Source organism: Somniosus microcephalus, chromosome 10 (assembly GCF_052327205.1).
Source record: "Somniosus microcephalus isolate GS21.2 chromosome 10, FLI_Smic_1.0, whole genome shotgun sequence".
Taxonomy (NCBI): Eukaryota; Metazoa; Chordata; class Chondrichthyes; order Squaliformes; family Somniosidae; genus Somniosus; species Somniosus microcephalus.
In genome coordinates, this window is record NC_140996.1 from 171,850,455 (window position 1) to 171,876,484 (window position 26,030).

Sequence of the window (26,030 nt, forward strand, 5' to 3'; positions counted from 1 at the left end):
AAACAGCAATTGTGTCATGACTTTAGACATAGGCAGCAAGTTGTGTAGAAGTCTGTACCGCTTCCTTCTCGCATGTTTTTTGCCTTTCTCTTTTAGGCTCTCTTGGCAATTCTAGCCAGATGCACAGCAGTGCTGGTCCCAGGACTCTGCCATTGCAGCCTGCAATTGGCTACCAAGAGGTAAAAGTGCTGGACAGCAGTGCAAGGTAAGGTCATTTGCTATCTGATTTTCCCCTCCATACTTCCCATGCTGACCTGACTTAAGTTATGCAAAGATAGACCAGGATAAAAGTAATATGTCTTGGCCAACCTTTATCCCAAAACAGATTAACTGGTCATTTATCTCATTGCTGTTTGTGAGACCTTGCTGCGTGCAATATGGTTCCCGCATTTGCCTACAGAACCAGCGACAACAGTTCAAAAAGTAACTGATTAGCTGTGAAACGTTTTGGAGTCTCCGGAGGATGTGAAAGGTGGTATACAAATGCACGTTCTTTCTTTCTTAATGCAAGTGGCAAAGAAGTGGAGAGGCTTCTACAATATGTCAAAGGCTACTTTTTAAGATCAGTATATTTTTAGTCCAACAAGGAGGGTGGCAGTGCTGGATCTAGTTCTAGGAAATGAAATGCAACAAGTAGTAAAGTTGGCAACAACAATAACAACTTGCACTTATATAGTGCCTTTAATGTAGTAAAACATAGAAACGCAGGAGTAGGAGTAGGCCATTCGGCCCCTCGAGCCTGCTCCACCATTCAATGCGATCATGGCTGATCATCCAAATTCAGTACCCTGTCCCTGCTTTCTCCCCATATCCCTTGGTGCCCTTAGCCTTAAGAAATATATCTAACTCCTTCTTGAATATATTTAATGAATTGGCCTCAACTGTCTTCTGTGGTAGAGAATTCCACAGGTTCACCACTCTCTGGGTGAAGAAATTCCTCCTCATCTCAGTCCTAAATGGCTTACCCCGTATCTTTAGACTGTGACCCCTGGTTCTGGACTCCCCTGCCATCGGGAACATCCTTCCTGCATCTAGTCTGTCTAGTCCTGTCAGAATGTTATATGTTTCAATGAGATCCCCTCTCATTCTTCTAAACTCTAGCAAATATCAGTCTAATCGACCCAATCTCTCTTCATACGTCATTCCTGCCATCCCAGGTATCAGTCTCGTGAATCTTCGCTGCTCTCCCTCCATGGCAAGAACATCCTTCCTCAGATAAGGCGACCAAAACTGCACACAATACTCAAGGTGTGGTCTCACCAAGGCCCTGTACAACTGCAGCAAGACATCCTTGCTCCTGTACTCGAATCCTCTCACTATGAAGGCCAACATACCATTTGCCTTCTTAACCGCCTGCTGCACCTACATGCTTACCTTCAGCGGCTGGTGCATAAGGACACCCAGGTCTCGTTGCACTTCCCCTTTTCCCAATCTATTGCCGTTCAGATAATAATCTGCCTTCCTGTTTTTGCCACCAAAGTGGATAACCTCGCATTTATCCACATTATACTGCATCTGCCATGCATCTGCCCAATCAGCCAACCTGTCCAAATCATACTGGAGTTTCTCTGCATCCTCCTCACAGCACACACGCCCACCCAGCTTTGTGTCATCTGCAAACTTGGAGATATTACATTTAGTTCCCTCGTCTAGATCATTTATATATATTGTGACTAACTGGGGTCCTAGCGCCGATCCCTGCGGTACCCCACTAGTGACTGCCTGCCACTCGGAAAAAAAAACGTTTATTCCAACTCTTTGCTTCCTGTCTGCCAAACAGTTCTCTATCCAAGTCAGTACCTTACACCCAATCCCATGTGCTTTAACTTTGCACACTAATCTCTTATGCGGGACCTTATCGAAAGCCTTCTGAAAGTCCAAATACACCACATCCATTGGTTCTCCCTTATCTATTCTGCCAGTTACATCTCAAAAAATTCCAGTAGATTAGTCAAGCACGATTTACCTTTTGTAAATCCATGTTGACTTTGTCCAATCCTGTCACTGTTTTCCAAGTGCTCTGCTATTACATCTTTTATAATGGACTCTACCATTTTCCCCACTACCGATGTAGATAAAGGTACCTTGCTGGAAAAATCCAATTTCGATGAGAAAGAAAGGGAACTAGCCCAAGCAAATTGGAAAGAAAAATTAGCAGATAAGGCGGTAAACAAACAATGGAAAGGTGATGAGTCTATGGACGAGACATATCCCTACAAAAAGTAAAGGTGTTGCAGCAAAAGCTAGAGTTCCTCGTCACCTCCAGACTCTACTATTTCAGCTCTCTTATGGCCAGCCTTCCCTCCTCCACCCTCCGTAAATTTTAGCTGATCCAAAACTCTGTTACCCCTATCTTATCCAAAACTCAGTCCTACTCACCCATCACTTCTGTACTTGCTAACTTACATTGGCTCCCATTGTCCTAACACCTCTGATTGAAAATTCTCATCCTTACGTTTATCTCCATATCCTGCCTCAGCCCTAAAGCCCCTATAAATTATCCGTTCCTCCTAATCTGGCCTTTTGTGCATCTCCACCCTTTGCCCCACTATTGCTGGCCGTGCCTTCAGCCACCTCCACCGTGCGCTCTGGAATTCCCTTCCTAAACCCCTCCATCTCTCCACCTCCTTTAAGACTCTCCTTAAGACCCATCCCTTTGACCAACTTTTTGGTCACTACTCATATCATCTCCTTTTTTGGCTTGGCGTCCATTTATTTCTGAATAGTGCCGTGGGACATTTTTCTATGCTACGTAACTGCAAGTTGTTCTTGTTGTTACAAATTTTACGTTTGTGCACATTTCCTGTCTACAAATCTTATTTCCTGCTGTCACGGTTTCTGGCCACACCTATGTGTCAATTTTAACCATTGTAAATTCCTAGGTCCACATTTCCCATTCAATTTTGCTACAATTACTTTCACTGTCACAGTTTCTTGATGAACCAACCGAATCACTCAAAATGCTTTTTCAAATAGATTTCTTCTGCCATTTTCTTTCCTCAGTCACTGAAATTTATGATATCCAAAGAAGTTTTTAAACAAACCCCCGAGAAGATGGGAACCAACAGGAGCTTTGTGGGCTGAATCAAAAGAATTCTGGGCTACATCAGGTCTGTGGGCTGCTTCTGGGACACCCTGATGTAATGAAATGTATTGTGCTGAGTCATACCCGGCAGAGGAAACTTGTTCCCTGAGGTAATTATCTATGTCAGATAAGATCCTGTGTGACATGAGGACTTTGTAAAGGTCTTTGGTTCTGTTATGGTCTGATGACCAGCACCGAGACAATATAAGAATTTTATGGAACAGGAAAAGTCCAGCAGTGGCATTGAGCCCTATCCTTTTCATTGACTTGAACTTCACTTACTTGTCTTCTCATAATAGCCCTCAATTTGTCCGCTCACCAGCAAGATATCCAGTTGCCTCCTAAATTAATTAAGCTATTAACATCAATGGATTTTGCTAGTAACTTGTGTCATAATGCTACTACCCTTTTGTGTAAATAAAAAGTTCCACTAAACTTCCCTTCTTACTCCCAGCTTCCTAATTAATTGATATTGGTACTGGAATTGTAACAGTGCAAGCAAGGTCCAGAACCAGAGGATGGAGACTGTATAGAGGAGGAATTACTTGGTCCTTTGGGGATTTGCTTCGTACCATCAGAACTCAGGAACTCCTCTGGCAGGTCAACAGTGTGATCAAATCCATCAATTTACCATGACATGGGTGAACTGCAGAAGAGTGTTTGATGCTGGCAGCAGAGAAAAGAACAGACGCCTCCCAACAGGGATGGTCTTCATGTACAGGTCAGGAAGGAATATTATGTGGGCGACCCTGCCACATTATGACATTCAAAAATATTTTAAAACTGCGATATTGTCGTGCTTCTTTAGTTCTACATTTAAACCGAACCTTGAGATATTTTTAAGACTAAAATATAATTTTTCATTGAATAAATTAAACAGGAAACATTTTTTATTTCCAAAGATTATTATAAACAACTGAATATTCTATGTTTTGGCATATTTCTCTAATTCTATGCTACAGCATGAAAAAAAATTGACCAAGCATTGAATAGATAATGGTCCAGATTTTGCTGTGAGTGGCAAAGGAACGGCTTTTGCCGTTCACCTTGCATACAGTTACCAGGAGACTTTTTGCGGGCTTGTCAGCGGAGATTTCTAGTAATTGGGCGTCTGATCCAGTGGGACGCCCTCTACAGGGGATCTGTAGTGTCTGTGAGCAGATCAAGTAGCAGGGAGGCTCTTCAACCAATCAGATTGAAGACATGCAGATTACAAAGCAGGAAGCAAAAAACAGGAAATATAAATTACATTTAAATCATTGTACAGGAAGCAAAATAAAGATTGGGACATGCACATGGGATTAAAGGAGAGCGATAAAAGAGAAAAACAGAAAAGCAATTTTTTTTTAAACTTAAAAAAATATCTGCGACATTAATTTTCTTCTGAGGGAATGAGACTCCACACTGGTAAAATTAATTTTTCACGGCCAGAGAGGTTGTTCAGCAGTAATTATCACTTATTATGCCGTTAAAAACTGACTTACTCTTGAATACACCAGCCTTAACTTTTTCATCCGTCTTTAGTGCAAGACTGGTGGGTAATTACCCTAAGGTCACACTGTTACAGGGATTTCTGTGCAGCAACAGCGCAGCCTGTGGAGGAGCAGGGTATCACTGACAGCAACAACTGGATTTCCATGTTTAACTGCGCATGTGAGGATGGAAGAAGTCGCTGTCAGTTTAACCTAGTAATAACGGCGAGCGCTGACAACCTCACCCTTATTAGTACAGAAAAATCAGGGCCTATATAGTAGAATATAGCCAGGCTTTGAAATCTGCAAAATAATTTAGTATTGAATGTGTTACTACTCTTTGAACAACCAATTGCAACCTTGTCTTATTTTCAAAGTGGTACAAAAAGGATCCACGGATTGGAGTTAAGCAGCAAATAGGTATTTCAGTGCGAGGGAGAGATCAGAATTATATATACACATTTAAAAGGAAAGTCAGGACCTCCATATCCATACAAAATCCTTTTGAAAGTCAGTTTAACTAACTTTTATGGCAGCCTAGCTCTTCACCCCTAATTTAGTAATAGGCTTTGAACATAACCAATAGACTAGACACGTTTTAGTTTCAAGTGTATGGATTCCACAAGTATTCTCATGACAGCAAAATAGCCCTATTTGCTTTATCCCACTGAAAACCCAAGATAAAAGACAGCAGTCTTTTCACAAAACTTATTACTAATGGTTATTTAGCTTTCAGCATCAGCAGTAACAAGTCCCATTAGACCTTCCTTTGTTCTATGCTTTCTTGCGCATGTGACATGTGAAACATTGCATTTTATACAGCTAGCATTCCTGGCTGCTATTCTTTACCACAGCTCAGTGGTCGCCAGTGGGATGACCCACAATGTTAAGGTCTATCCTGACCTCTAAAACTGCATTCAGTGCATTTCAAATATTTGTGCTAACAAAGAGAATCACTAGCCCAGAAAATGAACTGGCTTGTTATCCCAAGATGCTTCAATATCATTATAAATTAGAGCTTGTCAGATGCCAAAGATAACTTTAAATTTGAAGTTCACTATGGCTGGTTTCAGATGAATGTGATCTCAGTGTGGATGGATTTCAATTGTTACTATATAAACTAAAAGGCAATTTTCAGGTGGGGTAATATGATGACAAAGGACCTCTTGTGATACTCAACTAACGTTTGAATATAAAATCAAGATACCTTTATTTACAAGACCATCTCGGTGCAAAAGAAGTGCAACGATTGAAATTTGCAAGCTAAAATGTTTTTTTTTTAAATTGTATACCGAGCTGCAATTTTAAATTAAATTGGAGCATTACTGGTAAATAATTGTACCACTAGTTCAGTGATGACAGGATTATTAAAGAAAATTAAAGCTTCATTAAAATCAATAAGACTGATTTCTATTCCGTTGAGAGTCAGTACTTCGCTGTCTGTTATCTTCATTTCTAGAACTAGCTTAAGTCTGGCAACTTCAGTCTTCCATTCAAGGATAACTCCACCCTAATTACAATCATTGATAAGCTCGAAATCTTGATTATGAATAAGGTTGAGAGGTCCCTCAAATTTATAGTTAGCTCAACAAAGCCTCTGATGCTAGAAGTTGCAGACAAAATAAATTATATATTCAGGGGAAAATAAAGTGCTGTGGGAATTATTACACTTTTAGCATTTTATTCAGATTATTATGAAATAGAACATTTTTAATCAATGGTAATCTTTGAATAAACTAAAAATATTAAGTACACATCCCAGCACATGCTCTTATTGACCATTAATGTGAATGGACAAAGCAGCTGGGAAAACATATCTTGCTCCAGGAAGGACAAAGTTTTCAGAAATAAGTATTGATGCAAGCTGACTTTGTGACATTATCACCTGAAAAATAACCTAAACGAATCACAAAAAAAGGCAGAGAGAAATTTGTGAATCACTCATCAGCATATAATATCCAACAGGATGGTTTAGAAACATGCTGCTGACAACGATGTGGTGATGGTATTACGGGCAGGGCTTGCAAAGGCTGTGCCCAGTCCTAACATCTGTAACGTACTCTTGTCCCGATTAGTAAGTTTGTTAATTTTGTTACATTCTAAATTTGGGTCAAGGAATGCTACTTTGATATGCAAAGAACTAAAAGCCTAGGGTACGTTCAATTGCAGTTTCTGACACCAGCTTTTTCTCTCAGATGAACACAAATGCAAATAACCAAATCGGTAAGGGACCTTTCAACTGATTTACAATCAACGTGCGATTAGGTGTATTCTTACTCTGTTATTTCTTACAGCACAAGAAACAAGGCAGCAGAGTTTTATAATTACTCCCAAAGAATCAAACTGGAATCTATTTGTTAATACAAATGTTGTTTTTGATCTGGAAACTCTGGAACTTGTCAGCTACAGTAAAATACAAATGACTTTATAAGCAAAGAAAATATATTCAGTTTATTTTCTCTTATATTTGAATCAGTACTCAATTTTTTTTGTCTGTCATCAACCTGAATTTATAATTGCGACGATGGCTTTGTCTGAAACTCACTGGAGGACTTCATAAAGTAATGAGAGAATTTTAAACATTTTTTGATAGAATCATTACAGTGCTCCAAAATGGTCTTTGCTAACCCCAGGAGATACTCTCAACCAGCAGACAGATACTTGGAACATGAAATATTAACCAGAGTGCATTTCACTGTGGCTGCAATCTTCTGTCAGCTTTCCCCCCTGCCAGAAACCCCAAATTAAATGTTACAAATATTTTATAATAGCTTTTGGGGACATGTACCTCCGCAAGATTTCCTCTCACATACTAGAGCTGCTTGGGCAATGCCTCACAGTTCTACTGCATGAGTGGAAACCTTAAAATCACTTTTATTGTGGAGCTATAAGTGCCATTTATAAAATTATAGTGGTGCACTTGCACTTTGAATGTAATTCTGTAATGATAAAAGTTAATTCAAAGGTTTTGACACTTCATTTCGCCTCTTGCTAAAAGAGAGGTGTGCTAAAAATCCACAATAATGAACACCACCTTTATTGCTGCTAAGTTATTTTAAGTAAATCAGCTGCAATAAAGGTGGTGTTCATTATTGTGGATTTTTAGCACACCTCTCTTTCAGCCAGAGGTGAATGAAGTGCTAAAGCCTTTGAATTAATTTTTATCATTAAAGTATGGGTAGATTTGGCAGAATGCAGTATCCAGTCTGCACAGAGCGAGATTAAACAGAGTGGACTTGAACACAGTGTTTTATTTGGGAATTTGGAAAGAGTGGGAATTCAGAGAAGATGGGGAAGGAGTGGCTGCTTTTCGTCGACACTACTTGTAGTGTTTTGTGTTACAGGTAGATAATTAATTTCAGTACCCTTAACTTAATCTAGATCAAGTAAGTAGTCAAGAAACTACACTGTAAACCAAGTTACCTAATTACGAATTTAATTAAATAAAAAAAAGGTCATATAGGGATGGCAGTGCAGGTGGTGTGCCGCAACTGCAGCATGTGGGAGTTTGTGGAGAGCATTGTGATCCCGGACAACCACGTTTGCAGTAAGTGCCTGCATTTTGAGGAACTTCAGCTCAGAGTTTTTGAGCTGGGGTCTGAGGTGCAGACATTGCGGGGCACCAGGGATGGGGAGAGTTACCAAGACACTTTGATCCAGGAGGCAGGCACACCCCTTAGGTTAGGTAGCAGTACAGGTCTGGTTAGTGGTCAGTGACAGGAGGGTGTGACTGCAACTCAGGCAGCTAAGTGGACCCCAGGTGCAGTGCTGGAGGAGCCTCAGCCTTTGCCCTTGTCCAACAGGTATGAGGTTCTTGCTGCCTGTGTGGATAAGGGAAAAACCTGCAGGATGGATGAGCAGGCTGACCATGGCACCATGGCGCAGGAGGCCATTCAAGTGGGGGGAGTGAAAGGGAATGTAGTTGTGATAGGGGACAGTATAGTCAGGGGGATAGATTACTGTTCTCTGCAGCCGCGACCGAGAGTTCCGAAGGTTGTGTTGCCTGCCAGTGTTAAAGACATTTCCTTGCGGCTGGAGTGCGTCGGTGGGAAACTCAGCGGCGGCAGCGGGGCGATAAAAAGCTCCAAGAGACCATGTAGGCCTCAGTGCATCGGCGGGAAACTCAGCAGCGGCAGCGGGGCTATAAAAGGCTCCAAGAGACCAGGTAGGCCTCATAGCGTCGGCGGGAAACTCAGCAGCGGCAGCAGGGCTATAAAAGGCTCGAAGAGACCAGGTAGGCCTCATAGCGTCGGCGGGAAACTCAGCAGCGACAGCAGGGCTATAAAAGGCTCCAAGAGACCAGGTAGGCCTCATAGCGTCGGCGGGAAACTCAGCGGCGGCAGCGGGGCTATAAAAGGCTCCAAGAGACCAGATAGGCGTACTAATCTCCAATCTCACAGAGAGGGAGAGAAGTAAAAAGTAATCAAAGTGTGATGTCACCAGAAAGCAGGTAAGTGATTGGTTGGTGAGTATTTCTCTCTTTTTAAACTTTAACTCTGTGGTTTATAGTTTCTAAGCTCTCTGTGGTGTAGTGGGGACTGTTTGTAAAACCAGGGCCCTTAAATATACCATTTAACTGTAGTGTAACTGGTGGGATTGATTTGATTTAATTTAATTGCAATTAATTAAAGGGTAAGTCATGGCAGGACAGCCCGGCCACATGGTATGCTCCTCCTGCGATATGTGGGAACTCAAGGACACTTCCTGTGTCCCTGACAACCATGTGTGCAGGAAATGTATCCAGCTGCAGCTACTGGCAGACCGCATTGCGGCGCTTGATCGGCGTTTGGATGCACACTGGACCATTCACAATGCTGAGGACGTCGTGAATAGCATGTTTAATCAGTTGGTCACACCGCAGGTAAAGGTGGCACAGGCAGAAAGGCAACGGGTGACCAACAGGCAGACTAGTAGGCGCAGGCAGATAGTGCAGGGGTCCCCTGTGGCCATCCCCCTCTCAAACAGATATACCGCTTTGGATACTGATGGGGGGATGGCTTACCAGGGGAAGGCACCAGGGGTGGTTCTGCTGCAAAGGACGGGAGGAAAAAGAGGGGGAGAGCTATAGTAATAGGAGATTCTATTGTAAGGGGAATAGATAGGTGTTTCTGCGGCCGCAAACGAGACTCCAGGATGGTGTGTTGCCTCCCTGGTGCAAGGGTCAAGGATGTCTCAGAGCGGCTGCAGAACATTTTGGAAGGGGAGGGTGAACAGCCAGTTGTCGTGGTGCATATAGGTACCAACGATATAGGTAAAAAACGGGATGAGGTCCTAAAAGCTGAATATAGGGAGTTAGGAGGTAAATTAAAAAATAGGACCTCAAAAGGTAGTAATCTCAGGATTGCTACCAGTGCCATGTGCTAGTCAGAGTAGAAATAGAAGGATAATTCAGATGAATACGTGGCTAGAGGAATGGTGTGAGGGGGAGGGATTCAAATTCCTGGGACATTGGAACCGGTTCTGGGGGAGGTGGGACCAGTTCAAACCGGACGATTTGCACCTGGGCAGAGCTGGGACCGATGTCCTAGGGGGAGTGCTTGCTAGTGCTCTGGGGGAGGGTTTAAACTAAAGTGGCAGGGTGTTGGGAACCTGAGCAGGGAGACAGAGGAAAGGGAAACAAGGATAAAAGAAAAAGATAGGAAGGAGAAAAACAAAAGTGGCAGTCATTGAAATCAAGGGTTTAAATCAAACATGGCCACAGTAAATAATCATTCTAATAGGTCTAAGAGTGTTAAAAAAAACAAGCCTGAAGGCTTTGTGTCTTAATGCGAGGAGCATTTGTAATAAGGTGGATGAATCAGCTGCGCAAATAGAGGTAAACGAATATGATTTGATTGGGATTACGGAAACATGGCTCCAGGGTGGCCAAGGCTGGGAACTCAACATCCAGGGGTATTCAATATTCAGGAAAGATAGGCAAAAAGGAAAGGGAGGTGGGGTAGCATTGCTGGTTAAAGAAGGGATTAACACAATTGTAAGGAAGGATATTAGCTCTGATGATGTGGAATCTGTATGGGTAGAACTGAGAAATACCAAGGGGCAGAAAACGTTAGTGGGAGTGGTATATAGACCTCCAAACAGTAATGCGGAGGTTGAGGATGGCATTAAAAGAGAAATTAGAGAAATGTGCAATAAGGGCACAGCAGTCATCATAGGTGACCTTAATCTACATATAAATTGGGTTAACCAAATTAGTAACAATATTGCGGAAGAGTAATTCCTGGAGTGTTTACGGGATGGTTTCCTGGACCAATATGTCGAGGAACCAACCAGAGATCAGGCCATCTTAGACTGGGTATTATATAACGAGAAAGGATTAATTAACAATCTTGTTGTACGAGGCCCCTTGGGTCGGAGCGATCATAATATGATCGAATTCTTCATTAAGATGGAAAATGAAGTTGTTGACTCAGAGACTAGGGTCCTGAATATAAATAAAGGAAACTACGATGGTCTCAGGCACGAGTTGGGTAGGATTGATTGGGGAATGTCACTCAAAGGGTTGACGGTGGATAGGCAATGGCAAACATTCAAAGACCGCATGGATGAACTACAGAATTTGTTCATCCCAGTTTGGCATAAAAATAAAACAAAAAAGGTGACTCAACCGTGGCTAACAAGGGAAATTAGGGATAACATAAGATCCAAGGAGAGGACATATAAATTGGCCAGAAAAAGCAGTAAACCTGAGGATTGGGAGCAGTTTGGGATTCAACAAAGGAGGACAAAGGGATTAATTGAGAAGGGGAAAATAGACTATGAGAGTAAGCTTTCAGGGAACATAAAAACTGACTGCAAAAGCTTTTATAGATATGTGAAGAGAAAAAGATTGGTGAAGTCAAGCGTAGGTCCCTTGCAGTCAGAATCAGGGGAATTTATAATGGGGAACAAAGAAATGGCAGACCAATTAAATACATATTTTGGTTCTGTCTTCACAAAGGTGGACACAAATAACCTCCCAGAGATGTCGTGGAACATAGGGTCTGATGAAAGGGAGGAACTAAAAGAAATCAGTATTTGTAGGGAAATGGTGTTAAGGAAATTGATGGGATTGAAGGCCGATAAATCCCCAGGGCCTGATAATCTACATCCTAGGGTACTTAAGGAAGTGGCCCTAGAAATAGTAGATGCATTGCTGATCATCTTTCAACATTCGATGGAATCTGGAACAGTACCCATGGATTGGAGGGTAGCTAATGTTACCCCACTATTCAAAAAAGGTGGTAGAGAGAAAACGGGGAATTACAGACCAGTAAGCCTGACATAGGTAGTGGGGAAAATGGTAGAGTCCATCATAAAAGATGTAATAGCAGAGCACTTGGAAAACAGTGACAGGATCGGACAAAGTCAACATGGATTTACAAAGGGTAAATCGTGCTTGACTAATCTACTGGAATTTTTTGAGGATGTAACTGGTAAAATAGATAAGGGAGAACCAGTGGATGTGGTGTATTTGGACTTTCAGAAGGCTTTCGATAAGGTCCCGCAAAAGAGATTAGCATGTAAAGTTAAGGCACATGGGATTGGGGACAAAGTACTGACTTGGATAGAGAACTGTTTGGCAGACAGAAAGCAAAGAGTTGGAATAAACGGGTCTTTTTCCGAGTGGCAGGCAGTAACTAGTGGGCTACCGCAGGGATCGGTCCTTGGACCCCAGCTATTCACAATATATATTAATGATCTAGACAAGGGAACTAGATGTAATATCTCCAAATTTGCAGACGACACAAAGCTGGGTGGGCGTGTGTGCTGTGAGGAGGATGCCGAGAAACTCCAGGATGATTTGGACAGGTTGGGTGATTGGGCAGAAGCATGGCAGATGCAATATAACGTGGATAAATGTGAGGTTATCCACTTTGGTAGCAAAAACAAGAAGGCAGATTATTATCTGAATGGCAATAGATTGGGAGAAGAGGAAGTGCAACGAGACCTGGGTGTCCTTGTGCACCAGTCGCTGAAGGTAAGCATGCAGGTGCAGCAGGCAGTTAAGAAAGCAAATGGTAGCGAGAGGATTTGAGTACAGGAACAAGGATGTCTTGCTGCAGTTGTACAGGACCTTGGTGAGACCACACCTTGAGTATTGTGTGCAGTTTTGGTCGCCTTATCTGAGGAAGGATGTTCTTGCCATGGAAGGAGTTCAGCGAAGATTCACCAGGCTGATACCTGGGATGGCAGGAATGACGTATGAGGAGAGATTGGGTCGATTGGGCTTGTACTCGCTGGAGTTTAGAAGAATGAGAGGGGATCTCATTGAAACTTATAAAATTCTGACAGGACTGGACAGACTAGATGCAGGAAGAATGTTTCCGATGGTCGGGGAGTCCAGAACCAGGGGTCACAGTCTAAGGATAAGGGGTAGGCCATTTAGGACAGAAATGAGGAGGAATTTCTTCACCCAGAGAGTAATGAACCTGTGGAATTCTCTACCACAGAAGGCAATAGAGGCCAATTCATTAAATATATTCAAGGAGTTGGATATATTTCTCAAGGCTAAAGGGATCAAGGGGTATGGGGAGAAAGCAGGGACCGGGTACTGAATTTGGATGATCAGCCATGATCGCATTGAATGGCGGAGCAGGCTCGAGGGGCCGAATGGCGTACTCCTGCTCCTATCTTCCATGTTTCTATGTTACTTGGAGTGGGAGGGGGAGGGGGAGGATCCAGTTGTCGTGGTCCACATTGAACGAACAACATAGGTAGAACAGGGAATTAAGTTCTGCTGAGGGAGTATGAGGAGCTAAGATCCAAATTAAAAAGCAGAAAATCAAAGGTAATAATTCTGTGGATTGTTACCTGAGCCATGCGCAAAATGGCATAGGGACAAACAGATTAGAAGATTAAATGCATGGCTCAAAGAGTGGTGTGGGAGGAAGGGGTTTCGGGTTATGGGGCACTGGCCCCAGTACTGGGGAAAGAGGGAGCTGTTCCATTGGAACGGGCTCCACTTAAACCGGGCTGGGACCAGTGTCCTGGCGAACCGAATAACTAGGGCAATAGACAAGGCTTTAAACTAATGAAGGGGTGGGGGGGGGGGGGGGGGGGAGCTGGGAGGATTCAGGAAAGAGTAAATTTAAAAGCAGCAAGAGGAATGTCAAGGCTCTAGAGCAGAGTAGAGTTTTGGAAAAAAATAAGCAGAGTGTGAAGTTATCCACTTTGGTAGGAAAAATAGAAAAGCAGAGAATTTTTTAAATGGTGAGAGATTGGGAAATGTTGGTGTTCAGAGGGACCTGGGTGTCCTTGTACACGAATCACTGAAAGTTAACATGCAAGTACAGCAAGCAATTAGGAAAGCAAATGGTATGTTGGCCTTTATTACAAGAGGATTTGAGTATAAGGGTAAAGATGTCTTACTGCAATTATATCGGGCCCTGGTGAGACCACACCTGGATTATTGTGTACAGTTTTGGTCTCCTTACCTAAGGAAGGATATATTTGTCATAGAGTATACGAAGGTTCAGCAGGCTGATTCCTGGGATGGGGGGATTGTCCTACGAGGAGAGATTGAGTAGACTAGGCCTATATTCTCTAGCGTTTAGAAGAATGAGAGGTGATCTCATTTTACAGGACATGACAGGTTAGATGCAGAGAGGATGCTTTCCCTGGCTAGGGAGTCTAGAACCAGGGGTCACTGTCTCAGAATAAGGGGTCGGCCATTTAGGGCTGGGATGAGGAGACATTTCTTCACTCAGAGGGTGGTGAATCTTTGAAATTCTCTACTCCAGAGAGCTGTGTAGACTCAGTCGTTGAGTATATTCAAGACAGAGATCGATATATTTTTGGATATTAAAGGAATCAAGGGATTTGGGGATAGTGCAAGAAAGTGGAGATAAGGTAGAAGATCAGCCATGATCTTATTGAATGGCGGAGCAGGCCCGAGGGCCCAAATGGCCTACGCCTGCTCCTATTTCTTATGTTCTTATGAATCTTTAACTTTACTATATTCAATGTGATTTTGTCGCCCAAGCACCACAATTTTGATTTAAAAAGTCAAGAGTCCATGAAAATGTAAATTTCTGAACAAGAGCAATAAAGTCACTTGTCACCACAAATAGCTTGCTCATAATTTGAGTGATCTCATTTTTAACATTTAATCTCAGTGTGTGTCAAATTCTCATTGAAACAGCTTTGATGTAGCACAATGAAATATTCTCAGAGCAAATGAAAATGTGAGAATCAGGAGCTTTAAAACCGTTCTAAACCTTTCCTTAATCTTACCTATAATCTAATACCCTTTCAATAATAGTAAAAATAACTAACATTAAATAAGTTTTCTAGGTGACAATATCTCTGCTCCTTACCGTTACCTGTACAGAATCTCCTGGTTGTATCATAATAACTTGAGTTACTTGCAGGTGAAAATACAGAATGACAGATTAGATCCTTCATCAAAGTAACAGGAATTGTCAGGAATGATGTTATCTACATGAACTGCAAACTACATTCAGAAACTTTTAGCCAGAGCTTGTTCAAACAAACCATCTTTATGGAAGGCTCAACTGTGGTATTAAGACTTTTTAAGAGGAAATGGTTATTTCTGAGTTAAGTGTGGCAGGCAGTAACCTGAAAGGAGGAGATGGCTTACCGGTGCAGAGTGTGCTTCTAGCTTGACCTCTTTCTTTTGCCCAATGATGCTCTGCAGCTGAAATCAGATTACAGTTCTCAATATTTTAAAATGTCAGAGTTTTTTTCTAAACCACTGAACCATTTAAACTGCACACAGAGACTACATTTGTAAACAGGTCAAACGTAAGCAATGCCAGTTTCGAAATCAGATGTTCAGTGAGGTTCATGCAGGGTACCGTTTACAAATTCACATCAGGGAAATAAAAAGCGAATCTGTGTCTGCAGTACAGTTGAAGGTATCATCACATCATGTTGCTTTTAGAGCATAACTGTAGGATTCTGTCCAACTTTTTCTGAGCAGACAGTTTTGCTTTTGAAGACGTACACTGCTTGATTAAAAGCATTACATTCAGTTGAGTGTAGGGTAATACGGACAGTAAAACTAGATACCATTTTTTTCAGGGCTCTTTTTTTCAAGACTACAATAAATTTGCAGTCAAACGTCATTCCAAAATGATGGAGACTGGCAAACTGTCAACAGAGATTCATCTTCAATGTTTGTCTGTAAACTGAATTCTTAAAGGAAACACTGAACATTAAAAAAAAAAATTTTTTTAAAGATATATATTGTATGAAAATATAAATCTCTATTACAGACACAGAAGAGATTTTATTTATGTTATTGAGGTATAGACCTAAAATAGATACTAGGGCCTTGATATTAACCCTTCCCCTCCCCTCCCCACCCCCACGATGGGCGGGAGAGGGTCGTGGCGGGTAGTGGGGTTAAACCATTAAATATCTGATTTACCACACACCAAATTCCCAAATTCAGCTGTGCAAAGAGGTGGCAATTAGATACCAGCAGCTTCGCTAGAGGGAGGGGGGAGGTGCAAATCCAGGAAGAGTAAACCCAGAGCACTCAGTCACTAATTGTTTCAAGCTCAACACAGAAAGTGGCCTAGAGGAAATTCCTTTGGTTAGGACAGTGTGTGGCATGGCAGGAGATAATCATTTAACAAAAATGGACAAAATGAGAAAGACACAATTATTTTATACCTGACTATAATCGAGGCACAATGTTTATGCTCATGTAGCTGTGTCCATGCCGAGATTATCTTCTTACGGATTCATATTGAAATGTCCAGTGTACAATGGGAAATTTAATGAGCTGCATCAAAATTATGATTTGAATCATAATTAAAGCTGGCCCTAGATAGCTTACATTTCAAGTAGTCCAATCTAGTGTTCAAATGCAAGTCAAAAGGCCCTAACCAATACTGGTAACAATATTTGCAAGACCCAACCATGTATACTTTAATCCTTTAAAAGACACGGGTGCTGCAATGAACTCTACTGTATCTCAACATACTGCGCTCAAAATAGTCATTCCTCCACATGCCAGTACTTTATAATTGCTGTTCTGACAATTATAGATGTGCCGGCACATCATCAAACACAATCCACATTATTCCATGAAAGGTGGACTTCACATGCAGTATAATAGTGTACATTACAAGGCAATATTTTAGCAGCAAAGATATAGGGAATTAGCATACTCATTACCATTGTTGGTCGGTCCTGTTCAGTTATATTTCGGTGTCCGGCCTGGGATACCCCTTTAAGTTAATATTTTATTTGGAATTACATGCGGCCGGATATTCCGATGCCTACGGGTGGGTACGCACTGTGTACCCACCCTTAGGGACATCGGAAATGCCGATTTCAGGCATGCACTGAAAACCGGCATTCGATCTGTCAAGAATGCTCTTGACAGATCGGATGCCTGCCCTAGAGAAGGGCCTCTGCGAGCGGATAGTTCCGCTTTCTAGAGCACCTCTGCCCGCAGAAAACACTTAGACATCTTACGCCTGGTAAAAGCATAAGGCCTGCTTTTACCAGCATAAGATTTGAAAAAAAGTTTTAAAAGATTTTTTCACTCATTTATCATTTAGAAATACTTTAAAAAAGGTAAGTTTATTTTTAGCCCTGTAAAAAACTTACATTTTTTTTCAAAAAATTAAATTTTTGTTTAAAATATTTAATTTATAGTAATTTCAACTAATTTTAAAAATGTGATTTAAAAAAAAAATTATTTAATGTTTTACCAGTGTTTTTGGGGTGATCTGTCAAGTGTATAAAGGGAGATTCCCTTCTTTGATTGGCTCCCCATGGCCCATGTGATCCCAGGGACGCTTGTGAACCGCATGCGCCTCTGGGATACGTGGGCCCTGCGCACTTGGAGTTGGAGAGGCCCAGGATCGGAACTATACACACCTCGGGAGCCCTCAGGTAAGTGCGTAGATTTTTTCCAGAGCGGAGACCTCCGCACGCGGGACGCCTCCGATCGGAAAATACGGCCCATGGTTCTGAATCTGTCTAAATAAGTCCAACTGAACAGAAAAGAAAAGAAAAAAAAATCTTTCAGCTTCTTTGAAAGAAAATCCTGGCGTCAAAAGTCGTAAGTGGATTTTCATAAATGGGTCAGTGAGTGTAGAATATTAGTACCACACCCCTCAGTAACCTTAGGTCTGCAGTTTCTCCTTTAGCAATAATTTCAAAAATGCTTACTGATGCTGCTGAGTGATGGCAAGTGGCATCATGTCAGTGGCTATCTTGAGGTGACATTAAAAAGTGTTTAAGTTCTGACAACAGTTCATTCGCCTTTGCTTTCTCAATCGAGGCCAACATCTGCCCACAAAATCAATCAGCTGATGCTTCATAACCATCATAAATACTTCAGGGAACACTTGTAACTGCATGTATCTGATCAGATACAAGTCTTTTATCACAGGCGCCTCTTGGGCTTCAAAACTCCAACGTTACTGACTGCATTGTTTCCAAAAACTTGTGTACTGCTTGTTACACAGAACAGAAACATTTACTGAAATCCAGTTCCAGATGTTTTACATACCTTTCATTGAAACTTGCACAACTCCTCATATGAGCAGCATTAATAAAAAAATATGGGAAGCATTGTTAATCAAAACAGACAAAAACCATTGCAATGCAATATGAAGTATCCCAATTAGGAAAATGATTTGGATGGATAGACATATCCTATAAAACGTTCATTTCATTCCCTTTCCAAAAATCATCTCCTTCTTATGGACCTCTTTATTCCTTTATTACTGCTCTGCCTTCCCCCCACTCCACCCCCGTTTATAAATACCTTTTACGTACTGGGAATATTTGGGTGCTTTCGGCATTTATGTTTGGAAGAAAAAAATCAAGAAAGGAAGTTTCAGGATGCCTTCTCTGGGATTTTATCGACACAATAAAAGTAACCGGTTTCCGCCTCCAATTTGCAAAATGATTTCATCCTGATCAGTTTTTCCTTTAAGAGTCCCTTAAACTTTTTGATGTACCAATGGTCATGATCAAGCCTGCCGTATGTGGTGATCTAGAGCTTGAGAACATGGTTTTATAAAAATTATTCCCCCATATCCAAGTTCCCAATTTGGCTGCATTACTTTGAGGAGGCACCAAATGAATGAAAGAGAAAGTCGTATTGGGGCAACATTTGTACATCCCTGTCGCCTGCTTCTGCTTGGTAGGCACTAGCTGAACATGAAGGTAAAAGCAGATCATAGTTAGCCCTTCTGATTTTTGAGTTTGAATTCAGCTCAAAAATTAGGTGGTGAAATCAGCTGTTAGTATCCTCTTTTTCAGCTCCAAAATAGAACAGAATTTTCATATTAGAATCATAGAATGATACAGCACAGAAGGAGGCCATTCGGCCCATCGTGTCTGTGCCTCTTTGGTAGAGCTATCCAATGAATCCAACTCCCCTGCTTTTTCCCCATAGCCCTGTATTTTTTTTCCCTTCAAGTATTTATCCAATTTCCTTTTGAATGTTACTATTGAATCCACCACCCCTTCAGGCAGTGCATTCCAGGTCACAACAACTCGCTGTGGAGAACAAGTTTCCTCATGTCGCCTCTGGTTCTTTTGCCAATCACTTTAAATCTGTGTCCTCTGGTTACCGACACTTCTGCCACTGGAAACAGTTTTTCCTATTTACTCTATCAAAATCATTCATGATTTTGAACACCTCTATCAAATTTCCTCTTAATCTTCTCTGCTCCGAGGAGAACAACTCTGCTTCTCCAGTCCCTCCACATAACCGACAATCCTCGTACCATTCTAGTAAATCTCTTCTTCACCCTTTCCAAGGCCTTGACATCCTTCCTAAAGTGTGGTGCCCAGAATCGAACACAATACTCCAGCTGAGGCCTAACCAATGTTTTAATATGTATCAAAAAGAGCAGTGGTCTTAATACCAACCCCTGCAGAACACCACTGTATACCTCCCTTCAGTCTGAAAATAACCATGCACCAACTACTCCCTGCTTTCTGTCTCGTAGCCAATTTTGTATCCATGCTGCCACTGTCCCTTTAATCCCAGTCTAACAAGTCGATTATGTGGTGCTTTGTCAAACACCGTTTGAAAGTCCATATACGCAACATAAACCGCACTATCCTCATCAACCCTCTCCGTTACTTCACCAAAGAACTCGATTAGATTAGTCAAACATGATTTGCCTTTAATGGCTCCATGCTGACTTTCATTTACTAGCCCATACTTTTCCAAATGCCAATTAATTTTGTTCCAGGCCACCGACGTTAGGCTGACTGGTCTGTAATTGCCGGGTTTATCCCTCTCCCCTTTTTTGAACAGGGGTGTAACATTTGCAATCCTCCAGCATAGCACCACCCCCATATCCAAGGAGGATTGGAAGATTGTGGCCAGAGCCTTCAGATTTTCCACCCTTACTTCCCTCAGTAATCCAGGATGCATCTCATCCAGACTGGGTGACTTTTATACTTTGAGGACTCCGAACCTTTCAGTAATCATCAAGAAACTTTGGGTTTAATTGGAAATCACAGTAAATCAAAAGCACATTTACGCTAATGTGACATCGGGCAGTGCACTAATCAATGAGCAAGAATTCCATTTTTTGCAAGGGGAGAAGCATGCTGTGTGCCGTGAATTATTCTATTCATTTAGTGTATGTGTGTGTGTTTGTGTGTGTGTGTTTGTGTCGTGGGGGGGGGGGGGCACAGTCAGGAGTCCTGTTAACTTATAATTTTGTTTCTCTTAAATAGGACATTTGTCTTTTAGGGTTTCATTGAGTTCGACTCTAATTTTAGCATTGATCTATTGGGTTAATTATCAAGTTTAATCAGGTTAAACCTAAAATCAGCAGATCTAATCATAGTGCAGCAACCTTACGTAGTACTGTACAAGAGATATTACAAGCTTTTCCCTCAGTATATAAACAATAAAGCCTGTTCAAAAGCACAATACAAAAACATGACAGAATTCTTTTTACATAAGAATGAGGAGCAGGAGTAGGCCATTCAGCCCCTCGAGCCTGCCCTGCCATTCAATAAGATCATGGTTGATCTGATCTTGGCCTCAATGCCACTTTCCAGCCCGCTCCCCATAACCCTTGACTCCCCTGTAGCTCAAATATCTGTCTATCTCAGCCTTGAATATATTCAGTGACTCCGCCTCCACAGCTCCCTGGGGTAGAGAATTCCAAAGATTCACGACCCTCAGAGAAGAAATTGCTCTTCATCTCCGTTTTAAATGGGCGACCCCTTATTCTGAAACTGTGCCCCCTAGTTCTAGATTCCCCCACGAGGGGAAACATCCTCCCTGCATCTACCCTGTCAAGCCCCCTCAGAATCTTATATGTTTCAATAAGATCACCTCTCATTCTTCTAAACTCCAATGAGTATAGGCCCAACCTGCTCAACCTTTCTTCATAAGACAACCCTTTCATCCCAGGAATTAACCTCGTGAACCTTCTCTGAACTGCCTCCAATGCAAGTATATCCCTCCTTAAATAAGGAGACCAAAACTGCACACAGTACTCCAGATGTGGTCTCACCAACGCCCTGTACAGTTGTAGCAAGACTTCCTTTACTTTTATACGCTATCCCCCTTGCAATAATTTGGGTGAAGGGAGGAACAAAAGTACAATTCTTCAATTCTGGCCTTCACGCATCCCTGATTTTAATTGTTTCACCATTGGCAGCCGTACCTTCAGTTGCCTTGGCCGTAAGCTCTGGAATTCCCTCCCTAAACCTCTGCCTCTTGCCCTCTCGCTAAGATGCTCTGTAAAACCTACCTCTGTCCTAATATCTCCTTACATGGCTCAGAGTCAAATATTGAGTCAAATTTTGTTTGATAACACTCCTGTGAAGTGCCTTGGTACGTTTTCCTACGTTAAAAGCGCTATATAAATGCAAATTGCTGTTGTTTCATATTAAAAATATTGTAGGACTAAATGTACTTTGTTCCTCCCTTCACCCAAATTTTTCCCTTCTCTCCTGAGAACACGGGCTCATGTTGGGGAACGGTTTCTTGGGTGTCAGCAACCTTCCAATACCTAATGCAAGTGGCCATTATTCACAGGTGAGCCTAGATAGTGAGTGTCAGCAGGTTACTTGGCACATCAGAGCCAATCCAGATCATGTCCTCGCGTGACATCCGCACATTTTCCAGCAGGAGTCACAGGATAACAATCAGGAGTAGGAGCCCGGACTGATATTTTAAAACAAAAATCCTCCACAGGCTAGGGACACCCAGGTCAAACTGCAGCACCCCAACTGATGCTGTAGCTAAGATCAGCTAACTCAGCATAGACTGGAGTGCCAACTTCGAGCATACTTAGTTTACATGGCTCTGTACCATAACAGGCAGTGCATTCACCTTCTAAGACATCAGGGAATCCAGATACACATCATGTAAAAACATATTCAAAAAATATAAGTTGGTTCTGTGCTACGGCTAGTACATAAAGATTATTGTGTTCCAAATTTCCTTCCCCCTTTACGTGGGCTATCTCTGACTCTTTCCTTCTCGGACTTCTGCATCTCCAGAGATAAGCTGTCCACTGACATCCACTGCAAGCCCACCAACTCCCACAACTTCCTGGATTATACTTCTTCCCACCCCACTTCCTGTAAGGACTCCATTCCTTTCTCCTAGTTTCTCAGTCTCCATCGCATCTGCTCTGACGATGCCACTTTCCACATCAAATCTTTGTCCACCACCATGGTTGGCAGGGCCCTCGACCAAATCCATCCTATTTCCTCACCTCTTCTCCCCCTCCCAGAACTGTGATAGGGCTCCCCTTGCACCTTCCACCCCACCAGTCTCCACATTTGACGGATCATCTTTTGCCATTTCCGCCACCTCCAACATGATCCCACTACCAAACACATCTTGCCCTCCCCTCACCTTTCAGCATTCCCCTTGTGACACTCCAGTCCACTCTTCCATCACCCCAACATCTGCTAGGATGGGGAAAGGAGCAGGTTGGTGCTTGGGATGACTAGTGGCGGGGTGGTCTGCACCTTTGGTCTCGACCTGCCTTCTTCTTCCAAGAGACTCCTGGGTCACTGGAACCTGCTCCATTTTTCTAGTTTTTTATGCTTTCCTCTCCACTTAGCTTTCCTGCTTTAATTATTCACACTGGCATATATTATCTTTAATGTCTCTAATTCCTCCCATTGTGCAACCTTTTGCCGTAGGTTATTAACACTTTTGTCATTTACCCATCACTTTAAAGGTCATTCTTCTTTTCTTGTGTATGTGGTCTTTCCCCTCCCCCTTTCCTTTGCTCTGTTCCTTCATATAAGTTTTTTATCTGTGATATCTTCCAGTTCTGATGAAGGGTTATACCTGAAACATTCACTTTTTTTGCTCTTGCCACAGATGCTGCCCGACCTGCTGAGAGTTTTAAGCATTTAAAAAAAAAAAAAATTTATTCATGAGATGTGGGCGTCGCTGGCAAGGCCAGCATTTATTGCCCATCTCTAGTTGCCCTTGAGGTGGTGGTGGTGAGCTGTCTTCTTGAACCGCTGCAGTCCGTGTGGTGAAGGTACTCCCACAGTGCTGTTAGGGAGGGAGTTCTAGGATTTTGACCCAGCGACGATGACGGAATGGCGATATACTTCCAAGTCAGGATGGTATGTGACTTGGAGGGGAACTTGGAGGTGGTGGTGTTCCCATGCACCTGCTGCCCTTGTCCTTCTAGGTGGTAGAGGTCACGGGTTTGGGAGGTGCTGCCAAAGAAGCCTTGGTGCGTTGCTGCAGTGCATCTTGTAGATGGTACACACTGCAGCCACGGTACGCTGGTGATGGAGTGAATTAATGTTTAAGGTGGTGGATGGGGTGCCAATCAAGCAGGCTACTTTGTCTTGGATGGTGTCGAGATTCTTGAGTGTTTTTGGAGCTGCACTCATCCAAGCAAGTGGAGAGTATTCCATCACACTCCTGACTTGTGCCTTGTAGATGGTGGAAAGGCTTTGGGGAGTCAGGAGGTGAGACACTCGCCGCAGAATACCCAGCCTCTGACCTGCTCTTGTTGCCACAGTATTTATGTGGCTGGTCCAGTTAAGTTTCTGGTCAATGGTGACCCCCCAGGATATTGATGGTGGGGAATTCGGCGATGGTAATGCCGTTGAATGTCAAGGGGCGGTGGTTAGACACTTGCTTGTTGGAGATAGTCATTGCCTGACACTTGTGTGGCGTGAATGTTACCTGCCACTTATCAGCCCAAGCCTGAATGTTGTCCAGGTCTTGCTGCATGCAGACATGGGCTGCTTCATTATCTGAGTAGTTGCGAATGGCACTGAATACTGTGCAGTCATCAGTGAATATCCCCACTTCTGACCTTATGATGGAGGGAAGGTCATTGATGAAGCAGCTGAAGATGGTTGGGCCTAGGACACTGCCCTGAGGAACTCTTGCAGCAATGTCCTGGGGCTGTGATGATTGACCTCCAACCACCACAACCATCTTCCTTTGTGCTAGGTATGACTCCAGCCAGTGGAGAGTTTTCCCCCCCGATTCCCATTGACTTCAGTTTTTCTAGGGCTCCTTGATGCCACACTCGGTCAAATGCTGCCTTGATGTCAAGGGCAGTCACTCTCACCTCACCTCTGGAATTCAGTTCTTTTGTCCATGTTTGGACCAAGTATGTAATGAGGTCTGGAGCCGAGAGGTCTTGGTCCCGGAACCCAAACTTGGCATCAGTGAGCAGGTTATTGGTGAGTAAGTGCTGCTTGATAGCACTGTCGACGACCCCTTCCATCACTTTGCTGATAATTGACTAGACTGATGGGGGCAGTAACTGGCTGGGATTGGATTTGTCCTGCTTTTTTGTGGACAGGACATACCTGGGAAGTTTGCCACATTGTCGGATAGATGCCAGTGTTATAGCTGTACTAGAACAGCTTGGCTAGAGGTGCGGCTAGTTCTGGAGCACAAGTCTTCAGCATGACAGCCGGGATGCTGTCGGGGCCCATAGCCTTTGCTGTATCCAGTACGCTCAGCAGTTTCTTGATATCACGTGGAGTGAATCAAATTGGCTGAAGACTGGCTTCTGTGATGGTGGGGACTTCAGGAGGAGGCCGATATGGATCATCCACTTGGCACTTCTGGCTGAAGATGATTGCAAAAGCTTCAGCTTTGTCTTTTGCACTCACGTGCTGGGCTCCACCATCATTGAGGATGGGGATATTCATGGAGCCTCCTCCTCCCGTTAGATGTTTAATGGTCTACCACCATTCACGACTGGATGTGGCAGGACTGCAGAGCTTTGATCTGATCTGTTGATTCTGGGATCGCTTAGCTCTGTCTATAGCATGCTGCTTCTGCTTTTTAGCATGCATGTAGTCCTGTGTTGCAGCTTTCCCAGGTTGGCACTGCATTTTTAGGTACACCTGGTGCTGCTCCTGGCATGCTCTTCTACACTCCTTATTGAACCAAGTTTGGTCCCCTGCTTTGATGGTAATGGTAGAGTGAGGGATATGCCAGGCCATGAGGTTACAGATTGTGGTGGAATACAATTCTGCTGCTGCTGATGGCCCACAGCGCCTCATGGAGATGCCCAGTTTTGAGCTGTTAGATCTGTTCTGAATCTATACCATTTAGCACGGTGGTAGTGCCACACAACATGATGGAGGGTGTCCTCAGTGTGAAGACGTGACTTCGTCTCCACAATGACTGTGCAGTGGTCACTGCTACCAATACTGTCATGGACAGATGCATCTGCGACAGGTAGATTGGTGAGGACGAGATCAAGTAGGTTTTTCCCTCGTGTTGGTTCTCTCACCACCTGTCGCAGGCCCAGACTGGCAGCTATGTCCTTCAGGACTCGGCCAGCTCGGTCAGTAGTAGTGCTACCGAGCCACTCTTGGTGATGGACATTGAAGTCCCCTACCCAGAGTACATCCTGTGCCCTTGCTACTCTCAGTGCTTCTTCCAAGTGGTGTTCAACATGGAGGAGTATTGATTCATCAGCTGAGGGAGGGTGGTAAGTGGTAATCAGCAGGAGGTTTCTTTGCCCATGCTTGACCTGAAGCCATGAGACTTCATGGGGTCCGGAGTCAATGTTGAGAACTCCCAGGGCCACTCCTTCCCGACTGTATACCACTGTGCCACCACCCCTGGTGGGTCTGTCCTGGCGGTAGGACAAGACATACCCCAGGGATGGTGATTGAGGAGTTTGGGACATTGACTGAAAGGTACGATTCTGTGAGTATGACTATGTCAGGCTGTTGCTTGACTAGTCTGTGGGACAGCTCTCCCAATTTTGGCACAAGTCCCCACTGGGCTGGGTGTACTGTTGGCGTGTCCGTAGCCGGTGCCGAGGTCGATGCCGGGCGGTCTGTCCGATTTTATTCTCATTGTTTTTCGTAGCGTTTTTTTTTACAACTGAGTGGCTTGCTAGGCCATTTCAGAGGGCAGTTCAGAGTCAACCACATTGCTGTGGGTCTGGAGTCACATATAGGCCAGACCAGGTAAGGACGGCAGATTTCCTTCCCTAAAGGACATTAGTGAGCCAGATGGGTTTTTACGATAATCCGATAGTTTCATGGCCACCATT

General features: G+C 43.1%; 1 protein-coding gene across 3 annotated transcripts in view; it reads right to left on the minus strand.

The window, feature by feature from the left end:
• Positions 1 to 26,030, minus strand: part of micu2 (mitochondrial calcium uptake 2) — a 572,545-nt gene that overhangs the window by 74,683 nt on the left and 471,832 nt on the right. For 2 of the 3 annotated variants that reach the window (XM_085999180.1, XM_085999182.1), the window contains one exon: positions 15,140 to 15,196. The exons of the other annotated variant lie outside the window; for it this stretch is intronic. In XM_085999180.1, the coding sequence (XP_085855306.1) occupies positions 15,140 to 15,196 (57 nt within the window). The remainder of the gene's footprint in view (positions 1 to 15,139; positions 15,197 to 26,030) is intronic. 3 annotated transcript variants of the gene reach the window in all.